This window comes from Bemisia tabaci, chromosome 1 (assembly GCF_918797505.1).
Source record: "Bemisia tabaci chromosome 1, PGI_BMITA_v3".
Lineage (NCBI taxonomy): Eukaryota > Metazoa > Arthropoda > Insecta > Hemiptera > Aleyrodidae > Bemisia > Bemisia tabaci.
In genome coordinates, this window is record NC_092793.1 from 86,060,401 (window position 1) to 86,081,325 (window position 20,925).

Here is a 20,925-nt window from a genome sequence, read left to right on the forward strand (position 1 = left end):
AAACATAAGAGTACAAATTGTGACGTCACACGACGGCTTTACTCTTCCGCTATTCTTAGTTCTAAATTTTCCCACGAAAAATTGTTGAACTTTAAGTAGCTTTTTAGGGATGTTCGGGAGGTCCAAAAATTATGGAAAAAATGCATTGTGCTCAGAACGATGCACACTTTCAGAAAATGAATTAAAAAAATTGGGTGCAACAAACCTATTATTACGGGTGATTGGGCAAGAAAGGCTAGGTTACACCCATTTAATCAAAACCGGAGAACGATTTTTTGGATGATGTATTTCGTAAACTGTTTATCAATTTCGTCAACAGTTGACGAACGAAATGCTTAACGTCAAGTCAAGTCTGAAGTCCCTGAAGTCGCAAGTTTGATAGTCACCAACCAACGAGTTGGTACTAGTAGGTATGCGAATTATCCGATCAGAGACGAGTATACAAATTACACTAACTTTATTTTAAGTTTTTCTTTTAGTGAGTTTACTTCGTCGTAAGTGTTATATTTTGCTGTTATTGATTGCGGAGATACCTAACCTCAAATCCATCTTGGGATGGGCGACGTTATTGTTAACGTTTAACAGTCTCTCATCGTCGGTGATTTCCCTTAAAAGTAGGGTCGATCCCGTCAGTTTTTGTTTATCTAATGAGGGTTATAACCATTTAAACGTCCAGAGATTCCGTTTCTGAAATTCATTTTGGTCAAAGAATCATCGGTTGAATAGCGGCTGCCGATTCGTTATGGTATGGAGAAATGCATCGTAAGTTATTAAAAGAGCAGGTTTGTCATGTACTGTGACGTAGCGAGCGTAGGGTATAGGTGGGGGCAAAAGGCCGCACCCCAGTTTTTTTTTTTTTTTTTTCCGGGGATTGTTTAGGTTGCCACCAGGACCATGTCAGTTATGTTGGTAGTAATGGTGTTGTGTTGACGAGGATTCGGATCGAACGGACGCGTATGTGGAGAGTTAATTTTTCGTGGAAAAAAAATCGATTCTTCCGGTTTTATTTTGGTCAATTTCAAGTTCTGTAGGCGATAGAAAAATGATCTAATGGATGGATAATGGATGAGCTATAGTTCAAACAATGCTAAGGATGGTTTGAATATCCCACAGTCATTTTTGGGCCAATGGCCTTGACTTTGAATTTTGAGGTTAAAGCCAATAAACCAACGGAGGAAGAAGAATTTTGAGGTTATGTTTACCTCAGTCATCAAATGGGGTAAAAAGCCGCAGATCCGATAGGGCAAGAGGCCGCATGTGGCCTTCCCTAAAATACCACTAATACTGAATCTATTAACTAATACTACCTACTAATACTAAATCTATTACCACATATTTTACTAAATATATTATTAATATTATGAACAATTACAAAAGATCCTAAAATTTAGGGTAGGTGGGGGCAAAAGGCCACACTTTTCCCTTGCGGCCGTCTGTCAGCCGCCGTATCGCATGAAAATTTCGAAAATGTAGTAAAATATCAACTTCAGACCCTTAGGCATGAAATGGCACACTTTCCAGAATTTAGAAAGCATATCCGAAATTTGTTTTTAAAAAAATCGTAAAAATTTCGGAAATGCTTTTAAAATTCTAGATAGTGTGTCATTTGTGCCTAAGGGTCTATTGTTGATGTTCTATGAAATTTCCGACATTTTTATGCGATACGGCGTCCAACAGACTGCCGCAACGGAAGAAAGCGGCCTTAATTTTACCCCCATCTATTCTACCGGCTCTGTTCCTGCGTAAATGTGATCGTTTTGAATGGGTCAGTTTTTTTTCGTTTTTTTTTAAAAAAAAAAAAGTTAACTTGAAAATGTGATTTTGGGATTCTGACCATTAAAATCTTAAAGTATACAATTTTAGAAGATTTTTCGTCCAAACCGGTGTTTGATATCTTCTATCGTTCGATAGATATCGAGGCTCACATGTTTTGACTTCCACCCCCCCCCCCCCCCCCACTCCCGAAATTTCTTGGGGATCTGAAAATTTGGGAAAAGCAGCGCTCAAGTATGAGTAATTGATAGACGAAGTTTGAAGAAATTCCAGAGGGGGTTAAAATTTCGTTTTTGCATCAACCTCTTTGATAATCAACATTTAAACTATGTTACAGCATTGTTGAAACTTTAAGACAAAATAAATGGAGGGCAAATGTAAGACAAAAGGAATCTCAGAATTTGAGGTGATGCGATGAATTCAGTTTCTGCCAATTGTTCCTTCAGGTAAAATTAGTGATTATTTTAAAAATCTGCCTACGTGTAACTTTCCTTTTGCAGGTCCCACGGATTCTCAAATTTATTTGTTTTGAGCAAGGATGACCTGAATGAAGCGATTGAGTACTATCCCAACGCACAAGAAATATTGAAGAAAAAAGCGAGGCAAGTGCAAGACGTTTTTTCTAAAACTAATTAGCTTGAAGGTAAACTGCACAAATAAGGTTTCTGGCTACTATTCCTTAAACAGGGTCATCCCTGGCCGGGTAAAAATGACAACTAGGTAGGTACATCCGTAGCAGACACTCTGTGACCGGATTTTGTTCTCACTTGATGCCAGCATACCCATATACAGGGTGATCCAAAAGTCCCTTCCACCCCATCTAACTTTTTACCTAATTGAGGTAAAGAATTGAGACTTGGGAGATATTCCTAGGTCAAAGGGAGCTACTTTTTGGCCCCCCTAAAATTTTCGAGGGGGCCCCCCTTAGGGGGGCAACGGCCCCCAACTTTAATTTTCAAATGGGAAGACCCCCTTTGTGATAGCTCGTTCGAAAGAGCATAAAAAAGAAAACTTTTCGCGCAAACCCGAAGTCAATATCTCAAACCGTTTCAAAATGGCGGCCGGTTAAAGTTCAAAATGGCCGAAAATTCACACCGGTTATTTGTCGATGGATTTGCGCGATAATCGGTAAGTAGGGGTATTTTGACACGAGAAAACGAATTTGACGTCAGATTTTCAAAAAAACCAAAATTTCCAAAATGGCCGCCGGTTAAAGTTTAAAATGGCCGAAAATTGTTACCTCGGTTCTTTTCTGGTGGATTTGCCTAAAACTTGGAATTTGAGAGTATTTTGGCATAAGATAAATAATTTGGACTTAGATTTATAAAAAAATCAACTTTTGGTCGTTTTGAACTTTAACCGGCGGCCGTTTTGGAAATTTCGGTTTTTTTGAAAATCAAACATCGAATTCGTCTTTTTCGTGTCAAAGTACCCCCAACACACCGATTTTCACGCAAATCCATCGACAAATAACCGGTGTGAATTTTCGGCCATTTTGAACTTTAACCGGCCGCCATTTTGAAACGGTTTGAGATATTGACTTCGGTTTTGCGCGAAAAGTTTTCTTTTTTTATGCTCTTTCGAACGAGCTATCGCAAAGGGGGTCTTCCCATTTGAAAATTAAAAGTTGGGGGCCGTTCGTTGCCCCCCTAAGGGGGGCCCCCTTGAAAATTTTAGGGGGGCCAAAAAGTAGCTCCCTTTGACCTAGGATTATCCCCCAAGTTTCAAATCTTTACCTCAATTAAGTAAAAAGTTAGAGGGGGTGGAAGAGACTTTTGGATCATCCTGTATACAGGGTGGCCCATACCTACCGTACCAGGCCTTTTTTTCGGTTAATTTGGGTCATACGAAGTCCAGGATCGCGGGGTTGAATAGGGAATCGACCCAAAGGAATCCGAATTTGAGGGTCCCGTTGTCCACAGAGACTTTTCTGATGGGGCACAGGGGGACTCTGAACTTTCAAATTTAACCGGTGTGGAGGTTACCCCTGTGCCCCATCAGAAAAGTCTCTGTGACAACGGGACCCTCAAATTCGCATTCCTTGGGGTCGATTATTCATGAATACACCTTTTTTCCGAGTCTTCACGTCAATTTAACGAACTTGAATTTTTTGGAAAGGGGGCTCTGTCCCCCGCCTTTAGGGGTCGGTATTTTGGACACGGGTGGGCCGAGTTTGGATTTCTTGGTGTCGATTTAAGCTAAAATTTTCCGTACGTTCTGATCCCGATGAAATAATTTCAAAATTTTGACATTAACCCTGACTTTTAAAGCACGGACCCCCCTTATACTCCCCAAGGGGCGCTAGAGGGGCTCTGGGACCATGAAATTCGGATTCCTCGGGGTCGATTCCCTATTCATCCCCGCGATCCTGGACTTCGTATGACCCAAATTAACCGAAAAAAGGCCAGGTACGGTAGGTCTGGGCCGCCCTGTATAACACACAAATATTCATAGAGTATTTTATGAATATTTAAGGGGAAAAAAGACTATTCGTAGAGTATCTATAGCCACTGCAGCCTGTGAAATCCTTTGAGGAAGAAAATATTGGGAAAGAGAAGTTCTTGTTAAACAATTCCAAAGCGGATGGAGTGAATGGCCCATGTCCACCAAATTCATATTATCGGCTTCCTGGTGAGATTTCCACCTTTGTGCAAAAATTTTGATTTAAAATGAATAAATTTTAATATAATATTGAAACAGATGGGCTTAGAGGTGTCCGTGCAGGCATTCCGCGTGGTGAGAATAAAATGAAGTACCTCCATAAGGATAAGAGCTTACAATTTAGCAGCGTGAAAAACAAAAACTTTGTAGAAGGATACAGGGAATGGGGCTTGGATGCTAGTAGTGTGTCAAAGACGGAGAAGCTGGTTGTCTGAGCAGAGTAGCAACGGCAGGGCATACTCGTAGAGCTCGAGGATGGACAGCGCGCGGCGGATCGAGGAGCGTGACGAGTGTAATAAGTATTTTGGGGTTCGATCAGACCAGGATGGAAGAATGGCTCGGGCGATTAAGAACAGGATCATCCAGGGCAGGAAAGCCATCGCAATGCTGATCGGGATACTCTGGGATAAGATCATTTCAAAGACAAACAAGCACCGGATATATGACGCTATTGTGAAAAGTATCGTGCTCTATGGCAGTGCAGTGTAGTCTCTGCCGAAGTGAACGCACGAAACGTCGAGGGCAACCGAAATGGATTTTTGGTGGCGATCTGCTGGCATCTCGAGACGGGGCCGTGTCCACAATGAAAGAATTCGCCAGGCGATGAAGGTTAAAAGTGACATCGTGACGTGCACGACGTCATTTCCAGACAGTGGGTGTGGTATGGACACGTGCAAAGAATGTCGAAAGAGAGGTTGCCCAAAAGTTTTGGATCGGATACTACCTGGGAAAAGAAGACGAGGACGTCCAATGAAGGGGTGGCGGCAGGGCGTTATTGACGGAAGAGATGTTGCGTTGTCAGTTGCCCGATAACCTCTAGGAAGATATGCGCTTGTGGCGTTTGGGTGTCGTAGAACGCCAGAGTGCGTTGTAGGAGCGACTTTAATATGTATGGGAGAAACAGGAGAGTTGTGCATGTATGTGTGAGCTACAGAGATGGAAAGTTCACGAAAATGCGTTGCTGTACCAGCTGATCAAGGCGCTCGACGCTCGAGATGGCGGTTACCGTGACCACGCTGCCGCCGCGAGCTCTGCATGCAAATTCTTCAGCCGACTGCACACACAGCAAGTGGGGACCTGCAAGTGCCTGCAAGTGGCACATCGGTGCCGCTGTGTTGAGTGTTGATCGTGCAAACTGACGGCCCGCGCAGTTTGCACGCTCACCGATGTAACCGATGAGCCACTTGCAGTCACTTGCAGATCCCCACTTGCTGTGTGTGCAGGTCGGCTTTAATCTTTATTTTGGCGCAGGAGGGATATACATACACAAAAAATTAAATTCTTAGTTACGGGGGGAGAAGGAATGAAGGAGAGGACTCATAGTGAGGATCAGCGTTTTTTGGTAGGAAGTTTTACTTGGGGGGGCATTTTCATTTTGAGAGGGGGGGAGGGGCGAGAGATGTTCCTCTCAAGAAATGTCTCAGACTTTTATTTTCTTTGGGAGAGGGGGGAGGAGAGGGGAAAAACACCGGAGATTTTACCGCTTCTTGCTCTTTCCCCACACCGAATATTCTACGAATATTCAAAACATAGGCTATGTGGCTATATTAAATATTCCATGAATATTCATATAGTATGAATGTTCAAGTATCGTGGATGTTGTACAAATATTCTCAGAATATTGTATGCTATCTGGGTGGGAAGTTTTTACGTGGACAGCCGTCAATAATTGATCCAGTTCAGAATTGTGCATTATGATAGCGGAGAAATAATTGCGTGCTAAGAAACTGTTAGACCTACAAATTCTTTATGGAACTTCATCGAATTAATCAAGGCTCTACGGGAAAGTGATACGTCCGTTTTGGTCTTTTAGACCTTGAATTATCTCAGTGATCGTAAAATATTTAAAAATACATGTGCGTAAAAAACATTTGTCGTATATTTGAGGGGCGGTGATCTAGGTCACTTGATTCATTACAGTCAGTCTGACTGACCACAATAAGCTTGTTTAGTAATGTTTAATTCCTGAATTTCTGAAAACTAGAGAAATGCACAGAGTTCACAGGTGTTTTTCCAGATTCTTTTTTGTACAATATTAACCCACGAAAAACGGGCTCAGAGTTACGTATGTTGAGCTCCCATTTAGACGCGCGTCGGCAGGCCACTAAAAATGGCAGCGGCGAACGCCCGCCGGAGAATGGCCACACTCGTTGAGTTAACTCTGCAGCGTTCTACAGACCGCATATCGATGGTGAAACTACCAAACCACGTATCTCGGTTTGCGACGTCGCAGACTTCCTGTCATACTTTATTTTTTAAATGAAAAACTACGTAATGGCGAGTCTTGAGAATTTCTGTGATTTTTCCTCTTCGTGCGAAGAAAATTCTGTGAAAATTTCAAGGAATGATATTGATTTGGTCTATTTCCAAAAAATAAAATGTGAGCGTAGATTTTTAAACACCGCAAACGAGATACGTGGTTTGGTAATTTCACCGTCGATATGAGACGCGTTGTTAAAGTTAGAAATTGAAGTCAGCTAAATGACGTCAGTCCGCAACTCTCAGTTATCCGCTTAGCGATGATGCAAACTTGTTAGTAAACAAAGGCCGCCATCTTCTCAGCAAACTGGTAAGCGCCCTGGGAACCATGCTGAGCGATGGCGGCCTTTGCTTACCTCAGCGGATAACTCAGAAAACGTTCAACAACGCTTCGGCTGACAAGGGGAGGCTACCGATTGTCCACCTCAGATCGGGTTCAAATTTGGCAGAGAGGTAGAATAGGTTAATATAAGAAACGTATTTTTTTTTAGGTGCCAATGCCCAGCCGTTTTTGAGTTATGAATTTTTGAAGTTGCCGTTTTTTCGTGTCAGCGACGCGCTCAAGTTGAGCCTACTGTGCGCGCATCTTTTAATGCGATCCGAGTGTCCGTCCGTTCAAGAGAGACGGTTGCCCAAGCGGTAGCGCGCTCGCCTACGGTGCCGCAGGTCCGGGGTTCGATACTACTTCCGTGAATTACATTTTTGCAATTGATTATTTTGTTTTTTAATCGCTTCATCACAGCAAATTGTAAGTCACCTTGTAGACGTTGTGGTGCTGATTATATGTTTTTCCTTTTTTGTTACACACTCATTAAAAAAATAAAAAATACATAAAATTTAATTAGAATCAGATCCTAAAGCACCGCTTAAAAATAAAATTATTTTACTACTACTATAACGTCTACAAGGTGACTTACAATTTGCTGTGATGAAGCGATTAAAAAACAAAATAATCAATTGCAAAAATGTAATTCTCGGAAGTAGTATCGAACCCCGGACCTGCAGCACCGTAGGCGAGCGCGCTACCGTTTGGGCAACTGTCTCACTTGTACGTAAGGACACTCGGATCGCATTAAAAGATGCGCGCACAGTAGGCTCAACTTGAGCGCGTCGCTGACACGAAAAAACGGCAACTTCAAAAATTCATAACTCAAAAACGGCTGGGCATTGGCACCTAAAAAAAAAATACGGTTTCTTATATTAACCTATTCTACCTCTCTGCCAAATTTGAACCCGATCTGAGGTGGACAATCGGTAGCCTCCCCTTGTGAGCTCAGCCACTCAGCGGATAACTCAGCGGTTGCACTTCTGACTTTAACAACGCGTCCATGGACTGAGGGACATCGTGTGAGGACTGTAAGACGCTGCAGTGGGTATCTCAATGGGTGTGGCCATTCTCCGACGGGTGGCCATTTTCAGTGACCCGCCGACGAACATTTAAATATGGGCTCAAAATACATAACTTTGAGCTCGTTTTTCGTGGGTCCATATATTTGAAAAAATCGGGGGAAATTCTTGTTAACTCTGTGCTCTCTCCAGTTTTCAGAAATGCAGAAATTAATCATTACTAAGCAAGTTCATTTTGCTAAGAATGTGCATTTCTATGACAATATGAAAGATTGACTGAAATATGAGACGCTTTTTACGCTTCTCTTTATGAAGCACGAACTTTTATAATTCCAATAAAAAATGAACATTTCCCATTTAAAGTTATATCTTCGAGGACCACGTTACAAGTCTCGCATACCTATACCTACTCAACCTACTACTGCATTGCATTTCTTCAGCTAACTCAAAATCTTCAAAAATCGAGAGACGTGGTTGTGGACTAATTACGCACTTTCACCGTCGATATGTGAGCTTTCGTTAAAATCCACTCTCGTACATATCAAGTCTGAAATGATTGACTTGTGCCCGCTTATTTGACCACTGATAATGTTTTATTGACAGACAACTAATACGTCAGAATGCTGTCCGAGAGCAGGAGGAGGTATACAAGACCAAAGCAAATGATCACAGCAGAGATGCTGCAACGAAGAGCGATTCAGATGACTCGTCCGAGCGGGAGACGTTATGTTTCCTGCGTTACGGAGCTGGAAGCCGCTCTAGGTCGCATGGAGGTTGGGAGGATATGAGTGAACTTTACCGTCAGTCTTTCGACAAGCAAGTAAGTCAGCTAATTTCATCAGTTGCATATACACTTTATGTGGCCTGAAAATTGGTGGGAAGATGTGAGTTTTTGGGCCAGCCAGGTGACCGCAGGTAGAGTGCTGCCGATACATACAGGAAGAGAACGGACAAGTCGGTAATTTTGAGGTTAGGTTAGGTTTATTCTAACCTTTTTTTAGCTATTTGGATAGCACGCTCTGCAAGTCCGTTTGATTTAGGGTGGTAAATAGGGGTAAAATAGATTTGAATGTTGAATTTTGTACAAAATTCAGAGTGTGCAGTGGAATCAAAAGGAGGATCGTTGAGCTAATATTTTGAGAATACTCGAATGTAAGAGAGTTGACAATAATACTGAAACAGTGTCGCCAGCTTTACATTCAATCATCTGTGAAACGTTTAACCACTTGGAGTGAGCATCTGCAATTATGAGGTATTTTATTTGTTTGGATTGATAAAAAAATCCACCCAAAATGTGCACCCATTTGAAGGAAAAATTGGCCTCGAGCCAAGGAACAAAAACCTTTGGGAGGGCGAACATTAAGAACACAATTTTGGCAATTATTCACTACTGATTCTTTATAGGAATTTAGTGAGAGCCACTGCACCCAAGAGAGAGCTAAAAGTTTTGTTCTTGCTATTCCAGAGTGGTCTTCGCGCAATGGCTTGAGCACTTGTGGCTGAAGTTTAGGGGGTGTAATAGCTGTTGAGTGGCGATTGATGTCGTCACTTGGTAAAAAAAAAACATTTTTGTCAAATTTTGGGTTACCTAATTTCATCCACTTTTAACTTAACATTGACTTTCCTTGCTTTTTCCAGTGTGCGCGAAGATGTTATTCTGTGGGTTATGACAGCAGTCCTCCAGTACGATGCATTAATTACCAAGAGGCGTGATACTGAGATACACCCCGGTAATGATTTATGATGGCGACGATGTATTGAAGCCGAATTCAAACTGGAGATCATCTTCGTCCTCATTCACATAACATTCCGCCGGAGGGCCTTTTCTCCATGGGACGTTCCATGGGAGTTGTCCCAGAGAAAAATCTCGCTTGCAAAGGTGGGAAACATATTGAGTTAGTCAATACTACTTCTTGTAGAGTCCTGGGAGCAACTTGGAGCGAAGAAGAACATTTGGTTGTTATGTTCAACGGGGAGAAAGCCCAGAGGTGTCTATCCTGCGATTCGAACTTGGGGCAAATCCCATTAAACGTCGCGTAGAGACAAGGCCGAGGGAATACTTATCAAATCCATAGCGATGAATTTTTCCCGTCAAGGATTACCTACTGAACAAACTAGAAAGCTCAGAAATGCGACATAAGAATGGTGAATACTGTAAATGCTTGTTCATCTATTTACGACGTCGATAACTATCAACCATGAAATAAAGGAATGAAATAAAATGAATCGTTTTTTATTTCTGGGATTTTAAGTAAATTTCCTCTAGAGCTTCGAATGATATCCTTGGCTGCCTTGGTGGCCAAAATATCAGTTTCAGAGATGCATCAAGTGAACACCCTATCACACTTCACAGCCGAGCTCTGAACTCAACGTCACTTGAATGGGGAGCATAGGCGTACACTTCAAGGGGGAGGGGGCGGCCCCCCTCAGAATTTCAATGGTGTCATCTAACCCCCCCCCCCCCCCAAGAAATTCTGCGTGGAGGGTAGAAAAAAGCTTCGCCGAGGATATTTATCTCGCTTAAATCCTACCGCGTCACATTTTCCGTACTGATAGTGAGAGTTAAGATAATACGTACACTTTACAGTCGATCGAGAGCAGATTTAATTTGGGCGTCTCCCTTGCAAACCGCGTATCAATATCTCCACTTGTTGAAAATTTATGAGGCAAAATCTACACCGGGTTTTCAACTTTGAGTCCTCTTTACTACTAGTCAGATTTCTTTCAGGGGTTGAAATAATAGAAAAAGTTAACATTCAATTTACTTTCCGAATAACTTTTCTCAGGAAGGGTAAACGCGTAAGAGAGACCCCGCTTTCACACAAAAATAAAAAGGCTTGACATTTTCCTTCAGAAAAAATTAGCATGATCGACTGATTTTCTCACTGAAACCAACATGCTCGTCCATTTTTTTCACTAAAATCAACGTCACTTCCTTCTCTCAGAGAACTGAGTAGCAAATTTAGAAAATAAACTGGAATAAAAACTTTGACTGTTTGGGACAGCACTGTTGGGATAAAACTACTTACTCGATTTAAATTAGATTTACGGATAAACTTATAATACATTCGAATTTTCATTTGCAAAGGATCCCTGCAATTTTTAATAATTTCATAAATAATTATTAAACAAAGCAAAATGGTTGAAATTGACAAAAGTATGTCTCGAACTCGACGGCTTTCAAAGATAAGCGCGCTGTCGTGAATTATCAGAACTCCTTGTGGATCCAACCTATGGATGAAGTCAAGGCAGCCGTTCGAAATTTTTTCAAGGTGATTTCGAAGGAAGAGTAACGGCAGAAAGCAATAATGTCGATACAGAGCGAGAGGATGCAAAAGTATTCAGTCATGATGGTACACAGTCCACACCTTCTTCAAAAAGCAGACTGACGTCATTAACAAATATGGTACTGAAGTTCTGGTTATCGCACATTCAAGTAAGCATTAACTGTATTGCATTTTGCAAAAAAGAACCCCTAGCATTGCAATGATGCTAAGATTGTGCAACTTCATCCTTTGCAATAAAATTGCGGAAATTGTGAAAAACTATGTTTAGATGGTAATTTTTGTCTTAGATTTACAGTTTTTAGAGAGTAAAATAGAAACTATTAAGGGATAATCGGGTTTCTCCTCCAAAACAAAAGAAGTTGCACAATCTTAGCAACATTGCAATGCTAGTGGTTCCTTTTTGCATTTTTTTTTTTTTTTTTATTTATTTATTTTTGTAATTACACATATTGAATTACAACTTATATTACTAGACCTTACGAGTCTTTACTTTTCCTTTAAGCCTAAAATAACAAAATGGAAATAAACACCGCTTTATGGATTAAATTAATGAAAATGATAATGAAGGATGAACAAATGAGATAGAGGTAAAATCCTGTAAAAAGCGGGAGAAAAACTAATTAATATTGACTATAATTATTCCTAGAACTAGATTCTAGAGAATTTTCCTACTAACTATGCTTTCGCCCTGTCAGTCGACTAAGACTGGTAAGGGCCAGAGGCACGAGCCTAACACCGACGGAAATGAGCCGTGCTCAACTCATGTGGTTTTCGTCTTTTTAACCTCCGGGTCTCGGAGCCCCAATCCAAAAGCGCTATTGCTTCGGGATTGAGGTGACCGCCCAGTCTCTCTTCATATCTATTGTACATACGTGAGATGTACATGTCCATTTCCTCGATCCCGAACTCATCTCTAATATCGATGTTACGCTCTAGTCCAGTCAATCTAGCATTTTTCTGGGAAAATCTATATATAGAAGGTTTTTTTGCGGAAACATGTTGCATTAGGCTACCAGAACAACATATCAAAAGTTTACCAAAATCGGCCGTCCGCTAAGGCCGCCATCTTGAAAAAAGGGGGGGCGGGGGGCCAAAATACGCCGCCGGCGACCGGTTTTTAGCTTATATCTTGAAAAATATCGATCCTACGGAAAAATGCCAAAAAAAAGATCATAAAAAGAGATCACCTTTTAAAAAGATCATAAAATTTCCTATTAGAAACACTATACATTTATCAAGTTGCGACTTCTGGTTCGTGAGATATGGCGGTAGTTTCCTGCGGCTAGGAAAGTCAAATCTTGCGAGAAATCACGTTTTTTTTAACAAAATCTGTAATTATCTTAAAAACGGCGAGTCTGAGGCAAAAAAGTGTTCTCACCGGAATGAAAGAACATGAAATTTCCATGCTAAAAATGCTTATGAATTCACTAGGGGGTCCGCCCCCGGAGCGCTATGCGGTCCGAACCAACGGCGGCTACTACGCGGTGAGGCTCGGCTTAGCCGCGCCATGCATTGTTGCGGTCCATGATGAAACGGCTTCACTTTTTTGGTAGATTTACCGCGAGGGTAAGTCATATTATCCATTTAAATATGTGCTAATTTCCTTTCATCATGAACCCCCCCCCCCCTCCCCCTTTAGGTCATGCATGTTGTATAGTTAACAAATGTCAACGGTCGCGCTTGAAGATAATGTTATTATTTTATGCTTGCTTATTCAAATTAAATTTGTCAAACAACAAATCTTCTTTTTTCAAAGTAACTAAAAGGAAATGAAGTAATACAAAATTTAGAAAGAGGGAGTTTAAATTCATCCTCTGCTTCCTCTTCGATCAGTGTTTCTGCTTGATTGCTGCATCCCAAGCCGGAACAATGTAGACAAATGTCACTGCATGGCAGACCAGCTCTCTTACAAGAGCAGCGGTTACTACAGCCTTTCGAACATGTACATGAGATGATTTGTAAAAGTTCTTGGGGGGGGGGGGGGGTCAGGCGGGTTGAGCATAGGCACAAGGAGAAGCCTGAGTTCCGAAGATTTCCACCCCCTTTCCTTGGGATTCCGTTTTCTTCCTCTCCTGAGTTGAACTTGATAATATACACGTAAGAAGTGTTGTTTGCACGCATCTGAAGTTGGAGGCAACGTTTGCAGTTTCACCTCAGTTTTTGCCTTGCCAAAGCACGATTAAAACATTGAAATCTGCATTTGTTCGAAGCAGTAACTGATTTTTCATCACCATACAGCAAAAGAACGAGTTGCTCACCCGCTTGACAAAGCTCATCTTGAGTGCAGTCGGTTTCATCAAATTTCTCAGCAATACAAGAGACTTCGCCACATTTTTCCGACAGTTTAATAAATTTGCCTTTGCCCTTGCCACGAAATGCTGAAGTAGTATCACATCCACTGATGACATGGATAAACAGAATGCTCTTCTTCAAATTTACATTCGATGTTCGCAATTGATTTGAGCTAAAAATTTGGGCTGCATATTTGCCCTTACCTGGTTTGAGTAATAGGACGTCGCTTGATGCAGGCGTCAAAGCTATCATTAGAATAAGGAGGTCAATGTCTTCACCAACGATTAGAGTACCTATATTGAGAGAGTATGGCCACCGGTGTTACCACCTCTGATTGGCTCAGCCATCTTAGGCTAGAGTCCCTTTATACTGAGAGTCAAGACAATTTGAATCTATTTCTGATTGGTTCCCGTATTTTAGGCCTCCACAGTGTTACAAACGGGAATAAAGATTACATTTTCACCAATTGCAAAGATTATAATCTGGAATGGACCAGGGAATTACGGGTTCGGCAAGGAACAAACGGAATGAGAGGAGGAACGGAGAAAGGCATTATTTGAGAATGGGCCGATCAAAGATTACGAAAAACGTTCAATTTCTGTAACTTTATTCCCGTTTGTGACATCCATGAGCCGAATTGTCTTGACTCTCAGTATAAAGGGACTCTATCTTAGGCTGAATGGAGCCCTTAGGACCCAAAAATGGCGGACGCCATAAATTAATGTGATGCAAAATGACTCAAATTGTAGTTTTCTTTGCTATTCGTAACGAGAAATTTACCCAAATGCACTATTGCGATTCTTTACATATTTATAAGGCTAATCGTGTGCAATTTTTGAGAAAAATTATCTTAGATGTAGTAAGGTTGGCAGCAAGTGCGGTTGGTGAAAACCGTCAAAAGTTGGCAATGACCCCCCTCCTATCCACAAAAACTAAAACAAAGCACCGCCATTTTTGGGTCCTAAAAGTCTCTCCATGGGGCCCAGTGGCCATACTCTCTCAATATAGGTACTCTACCAACGATATCAACTTGTTTCTTCGTTCCTCTCGGCAGACTGAGAGCTTCATTTACGATGAGAGTATCCGCATCGTCTTCTGCATGAGATACTTTAACTTGACTCCCTGTAGTAAAGTGTTTCGATAGCAAGCAAATCAAACGCGCCTCATTCTTTTCATTATAGATAGAGGCAAGTCCTTGGCCACGGATAGAGGAGTGTCCTCACAAAAAATTAAGGCAGGACATTTCTTAAAGCTATAACGTCGTCACCTTTCAACACTTTTTGTAGAATCTGTTGCGCTTTTTGTTCGTATCCATCAAAAACAATTGAACCTTCAAGACCATCATGCTTTTCAACACATAGGTATTAATAAACGATTCCACCGCTTAAGGTAATAAACGAAGAAATGCTTGTCTTATTCCTATTTCTATATTTTGTATTAATTCATTTCCTTTTAGTTACTTTGAAAAAAGAAGATTTGTTGTTTGACAAATTTAATTTGAATAAGCAAGCATAAAATAATAACATTATCTTCAAGCGCGACCGTTGACATTTGTTAACTATACAACATGCATGACCTAAAGGGGGAGGGGGGGGGGGGGGTTCATGATGAAAGGAAATTAGCACATATTTAAATGGATAATATGACTTACCCTCGCGGTAAATCTACCAAAAAAGTGAAGCCGTTTCATCATGGACCGCAACAATGCATGGCGCGGCTAAGCCGAGCCTCACCGCGTAGTAGCCGCCGTTGGTTCGGACCGCATAGCGCTCCGGGGGCGGACCCCCTAGTGAATTCATAAGCATTTTTAGCATGGAAATTTCATGTTCTTTCATTCCGGTGAGAACACTTTTTTGCCTCAGACTCGCCGTTTTTAAGATAATTACAGATTTTGTTGAAAAAACGTGATTTCTCGCAAGATTTGACTTTCCTAGCCGCAGGAAACTACCGCCATATCTCACGAACCAGAAGTCGCAACTTGATAAATGTATAGTGTTTCTAATAGGAAATTTTATGATCTTTTTAAAAGGTGATCTCTTTTATGACTTTTTTGGCATTTTTCCGTAGGATCGATATTTTTCAAGATATAAGCTAAAAACCGGTCGCCGGCGGCGTATTTTGGCCCCCCGCCCCCCCTTTTTTCAAGATGGCGGCCTTAGCGGACGGCCGATTTTGGTAAACTTTTGATGTGTTGTTCTGGTAGCCTAATGCAACATGTTTCCGCAAAAAAACCTTCTATATATGGATTTTCCCAGATGACCCTTATTTAGAGCTAAATTGACTGGACTACTCGTACCACCTGGCCCCTGCCATTTGTCTGAGTATTTTATTTTGAATTGTCTCAATAATTTTGAGATTAGAACTGGCGGCACACGCCCAAATCTGGCAGCCGTATACCCAGATTGGCCTTAACATTGATTTATAAAGTAAAACTTTATTTTTTAGCTTTAATTTAGATCGCTTCCCGAGAAACTATAGCATCTGTCTGTGCTTTAAGTCAATTTACTTTTTCTCATTTAGAATATGCTCCTTCCATTTTAACTTACAATCCATAGTAAGGCCGAGGTAAGGAGCCTTTTGTGCATGGGGAATAGCAATTTTATTTAGGATCACAGGGACATAAACATATGGTCTTAAGGTAAAGACCACGTTAACTGATTTGGTGGCGTTAAGCGCCGTGCGATCGCGCTCAGTCCAATCCTGGATGTCGTCCAAGCACTCTTGGATGTTAGTGACTGTCTCCTCATATATGGGCGCAGAAGACGCAACGGCCGTGTCGTCAGCAAAGATCCCGATTTTTCCGTTTTTAGGTTTAGGTACGTCAGCAGTAAAGAGACTAAAGATTGGGGGGGAGAGTACTGAACCTTGAGGTACCCCTGCTCTTATTTTCCTAAATTCAGAGTAAGAGTCTTCAAATCGAACCCTAAAAGATCTATCTGCTAAATAAGACATTATTAATTGCACGTGGTTCCCAGGCAAGATTTTTGAAAGTTTAAAAGCCACTTTAGAATGCCAGACTTTGTCAAATGTCTGGGCGACATCCAAGAAAACTACATTACAAAACTGTTTCTCCTCTAGCGCCGTTTCAATGTAAGAAGAGATCCGGTGTAATTGTTCTATTGTGCTATGTTTAGCCCTGAAACCAAACTGCTCATTAGGAAGTAACTTTTTCTTATTTACAATTGCCAGTAAACGTTTAGTATATAACTTCTCGAAAAGTTTGCATATCAGGGGAAGTAAGGAGATAGGGCGGTACGAACTAGGGGCTGAAGGAGGTTTTCCGAATTTTAAAATAACAATCACCTCAGCCAATTTCCATTGACTAGAAATGTATTTCAATAACATCACTGCATTAAAGAGTGCTTCTAACTTATTGATTGCCGCAGGAGGAAGTTGCTTGATGATAATTGCTGAGATAAGATCAAAACCTGGACTTTTCTTGATTTTTGTTTTATATATATTTAATTTCCTTGAAAATTTCGTCGTACGTAATTTTGTTGATTTTTTCTGCAGGGAGAAAATTAATATTACCAACTTCTTCCTCTAGTTCGCATTCCTTCTCTGGAGATTCGCAGGGGTTAGGTTGAAATACTTTTTCAAGGTGATCGGCAATGGTATGGGCTTTTTCCTGGCTATTATTTGCCCATTCACCGTCCGGTTTTCTAATAGGGAAGCTAGCTAGGAAAGGACGTCATAGGGATTTTGTCGCTTTCCAAAGGGTGTAATCATTAGCTTCGCTTGGGCTGAGGTTAGCTACAAAATTTTCAAATTTTTCATTACGAAATTCATTATTACGTTTCTCCACTGCCTTGTTTAGTCTATTGTAGAGATTCATGGTGAGTAATCCGTCTCCTCCTTCCCGCTTTGTTTTTGCGGTCAATAAGGCTGAGTATTTCCTTTGGAAGAGTGCATTTATGATGTAAATTATTAAAAGTTCGAGCAACCGGCGTGCTTGCTTTTGCGGCTTCTTGGATGCTCGAAATTAAAGATTCTGCCTCCTTATCAAGTGTGGAGCAGTCGTTTACTAAAGTCGAGTTATTAATACGGGAAGTTAATAACTCTCGAAAATTTTTCCAGTCCGTTTGAGTAGAAACTAGACAGGGTGCGCGTTTAACCAATACTGGAGTAGCAAATATAGATAAGAAAACCGGCACATGATCTTTTTTTCCCTCTAACACATTGCAAGAAGTTGTGTTATTGAGATTGAGATTATTGAAGATGAAAAAATCAACTAGGTACGTCAGGCTCTTTCAATGGATTACCTGGATAGAAGGTGGGTTTACCCGGAGAGATAAAATCACCTCCGATAAGATTGACTGCAGTTTTAAGATTAACACCTTTCGGGTTAGTTAATCTCGAACTCCATCTGACGTTTTTACAGTTGAAGTCCCCCCCCCCCCCCCCGATACGGAAGGGAGGACCCAATTTTTCAAGTAAACCAGAATAATCGTCAACTGAGCATCGATGACGCGGTGGAGCGTATATAGCGCTGACATTAAATGGCCCCAGCGATGACTCAATTTGAATAATCACCGCTTGGAAACGTTCTTTTTCTACAATTTCAAGAACGGAGTGTTTAATGTTTTCCCTGATAGCAATAGAGGCTCCCGGGCTCCCCCCCCCCCCCCCCTTGCGTTATTAGAAGGATGTCGTGAATTATAAAATCTATATCCTTTCAAGTATCCTCTCGATTCCCTAGCAAAATGAGTTTCAGAGTACAATGCTATATCTACACGTAATTTTGCCATTTTTTCACTAAATTCTAAGAGTTTAGGAGGTTTTAATCCATTCGCATTCCATGCGATAAGATTAAGAATGCTTTCACTTTTGTTAGTCATTTTATCGAGAACTCAACACTCGGCTCATAAGAGCCTGTTCGTATATTTCCTGTCTCTTACTCATCTCCTCTAGTTGCTTCCTTAATGATTCAATGGTCATTAAGAGTTGACTTACGAGCTCTTCCTGTTGATTTGAGGGTTTCGGGCCGGATACTGCGTCGGCGAAGCTAACTCCTTGTTTAATAGCACTAGGAGGATTTTTCCCCCTTTTTTTCTTTTTATTTGGTTTATCTGGGAAGTTAGGAAAATTAGACCCATCGATCTTTCCCTTTCTCATTTTAATAGATTTTTCTCTGTCTTTTTGCATCGCTTTCGCGAAGGGGCATCCTCCATAGCTAGCTGGGTGACCTGTTACCCCACAATTTGCACACTTAGGGTTGATAATGCGCTTCGCCCAAGGGCATTCTGCGGATAAATGTTTAGCTGCGCACTTTACACAACGTGCTTGCTTACCACAATATGCTTGGGAATGTCCGAAATTCTGACATTTTCGACACTGTAGTATCTTAGTAGTACTAACTTTAATGGGTTCTACTTTTACAACCATAGAACAAATACCAACAATCTTATGGATACACTAGGATTAGGTATATTCACTTTAACTGGAGCGCTCTCACCCGGTTTGGTTTGTTGATTATCGGTATGGCCACTTGAAGCTGAAGTACTCGCTCTCTTACGCTTCCTTCTTTGAGATTGGATAGCTTTCCGTCTGGAGTTAAATTCGGGATCCGAGTTGTAGTCGACCCATGTGTTTGAAGATTCAGAGTCATCAGCATCGTGATTAGATTCCACGTCATCTTCCAGCGAGGCAAATTGGTTAGAAACAGGTGTTGTAGATGTACCTGGTTTTGGTGTAACTGGTTTCGCAGTGGCGAACTGTGTTAACTTAGATTGCCCTGAGGGCTTACGAGAGTTATTTTTAACTAACTCTTTCGCAGATTGTAGATAGGCATCTCTAGCTCAAGAGCTTGCATTTGCAGAGCTAATTGCATTAATTTGTTCCTGTAATTTCTGTATTTTTTTCGCATTTTCTGCTTCAAGGGAATTGATTGTATTCGCCAGTTCATTTTTGTCACTGTACAGCGTTTTGACCATATTTTGCGCCTTGGTCAAAAAACTTTAAACTGATTTATGAATGGTAGGGTTCTGAAGAACAGGATCAATGCTGGTGTTTAAAATTTAATTAATAATTGTTTCTTTATCTTCTACCGACGCCACCGCTGTCAAGCTTGACTCCGTAGCAGTAAGAGAGAGGTTATCATCCGCCCTTGCAGACTGAGGGGGGGGGGGGGCGGAGACCTCGGGAGAAGTTCTCTTCTTCCGAACGGATTTTGATTTTCCATTTGGCTATTTGGCAACGTGTCTAGTTTCATTCGAGGTAGGCCGATGAGCAATCCCCGCTTTAGACATTTTTCGCACCCGAGAAAAACGTTGCTGACGTAACTACACTTGACACCGTGTTTACACACTACAGGCCGGTATGCCATACGATTGTTTATTGTTTATGATGACACTGGCACTAATATCACTCGGGACCCGGCCGCTAGAACACCGCGACGCGAGCACTTTTCTCGATTCCAGCAGAATCACATGCTGGTGATTTTCTTTCCGAAAATTTGTTGAAAAATACTGATCCGGCGTGAGCTGAAGCGCGACCGTCTCGCTCCAGAGCACAACAACGAGTGGTCTTTTTTTTTTTTTTTTTTTTTTTTGTTTTTTTTTTTTTTTTTTTGCAAAATGCAATCCAACTATCCGTTACAATTTGTAGGCGAGAGCTTTGCTTCTTCCGCTCAAAACCTCATCATTTTGTCAACTTTTGAGCACATGAGACGGTTATGAGTCTCGATCGATCAGGAATGATGTAGGCTTTTAACTATAACCAAGGTCAGCTCAATAGCTATCTTAAATCCGGAATTTAAGCGGTAGTCCGGGAATTTTTGGGATTATCGTTTGTAGGAAACTCACGGGGTGTTGTCCCGAGGATTCTTCGTCACAAAAGGGTTAAAACAAGGCTGTTGTTTGTCACCAACATTATTTAATGTAAACCTAGAGCACGTGTTGAAGGAATGGAAAAGGAAGGTTGCGGGGATGGGCGTTCCACTCCTTGATGGACGGACCCTTTAAAATCTATGCTTTGCCGATGGCCAGATCGTAATAGCTCAAGATAAAGAAGATGCGGATTACATGGTGTGGAAATTGGTAGAAGAATATGGGAAATGGGGCTTGGATGTTAGTGTATCCAAGACAGAAAAGCTGGTTGTGGGAGCAGCGCATCAACGGCAAAGCATAGAGCTTGAGGGCCGTCTATCCTCATCGAATGCGGCGCATCGAAGAAAGTGACGAGTATAAGAATCTCGATGTCTGGCTAGATTAGGATGGAAGGATGGATAGGGCGATTAAGGACAGGATCATCCAGGGCAGTAGAGCCATTGCGATGCTGAACGGGCTGCTCTGGGATCAGAGCATTT

At 41.4% G+C, this 20,925-nt stretch overlaps 1 protein-coding gene across 1 annotated transcript in view; it reads left to right on the forward strand.

Moving 5' to 3' along the window:
* The window catches only part of LOC140223731 (cyclic nucleotide-gated channel beta-1-like), a gene marked incomplete at its 5' end in the record, with an annotated part of 51,421 nt that extends 41,159 nt beyond the window's left edge, over positions 1-10,262 (forward strand). Inside the window, 3 exon segments of the mRNA XM_072306332.1 lie at positions 2,274-2,375; positions 8,644-8,860; positions 9,679-10,262. Of these exon segments, the coding sequence (XP_072162433.1) occupies positions 2,274-2,375; positions 8,644-8,860; positions 9,679-9,753 (394 nt within the window).
* Between the last annotated feature and the right edge of the window lie 10,663 nt (positions 10,263-20,925).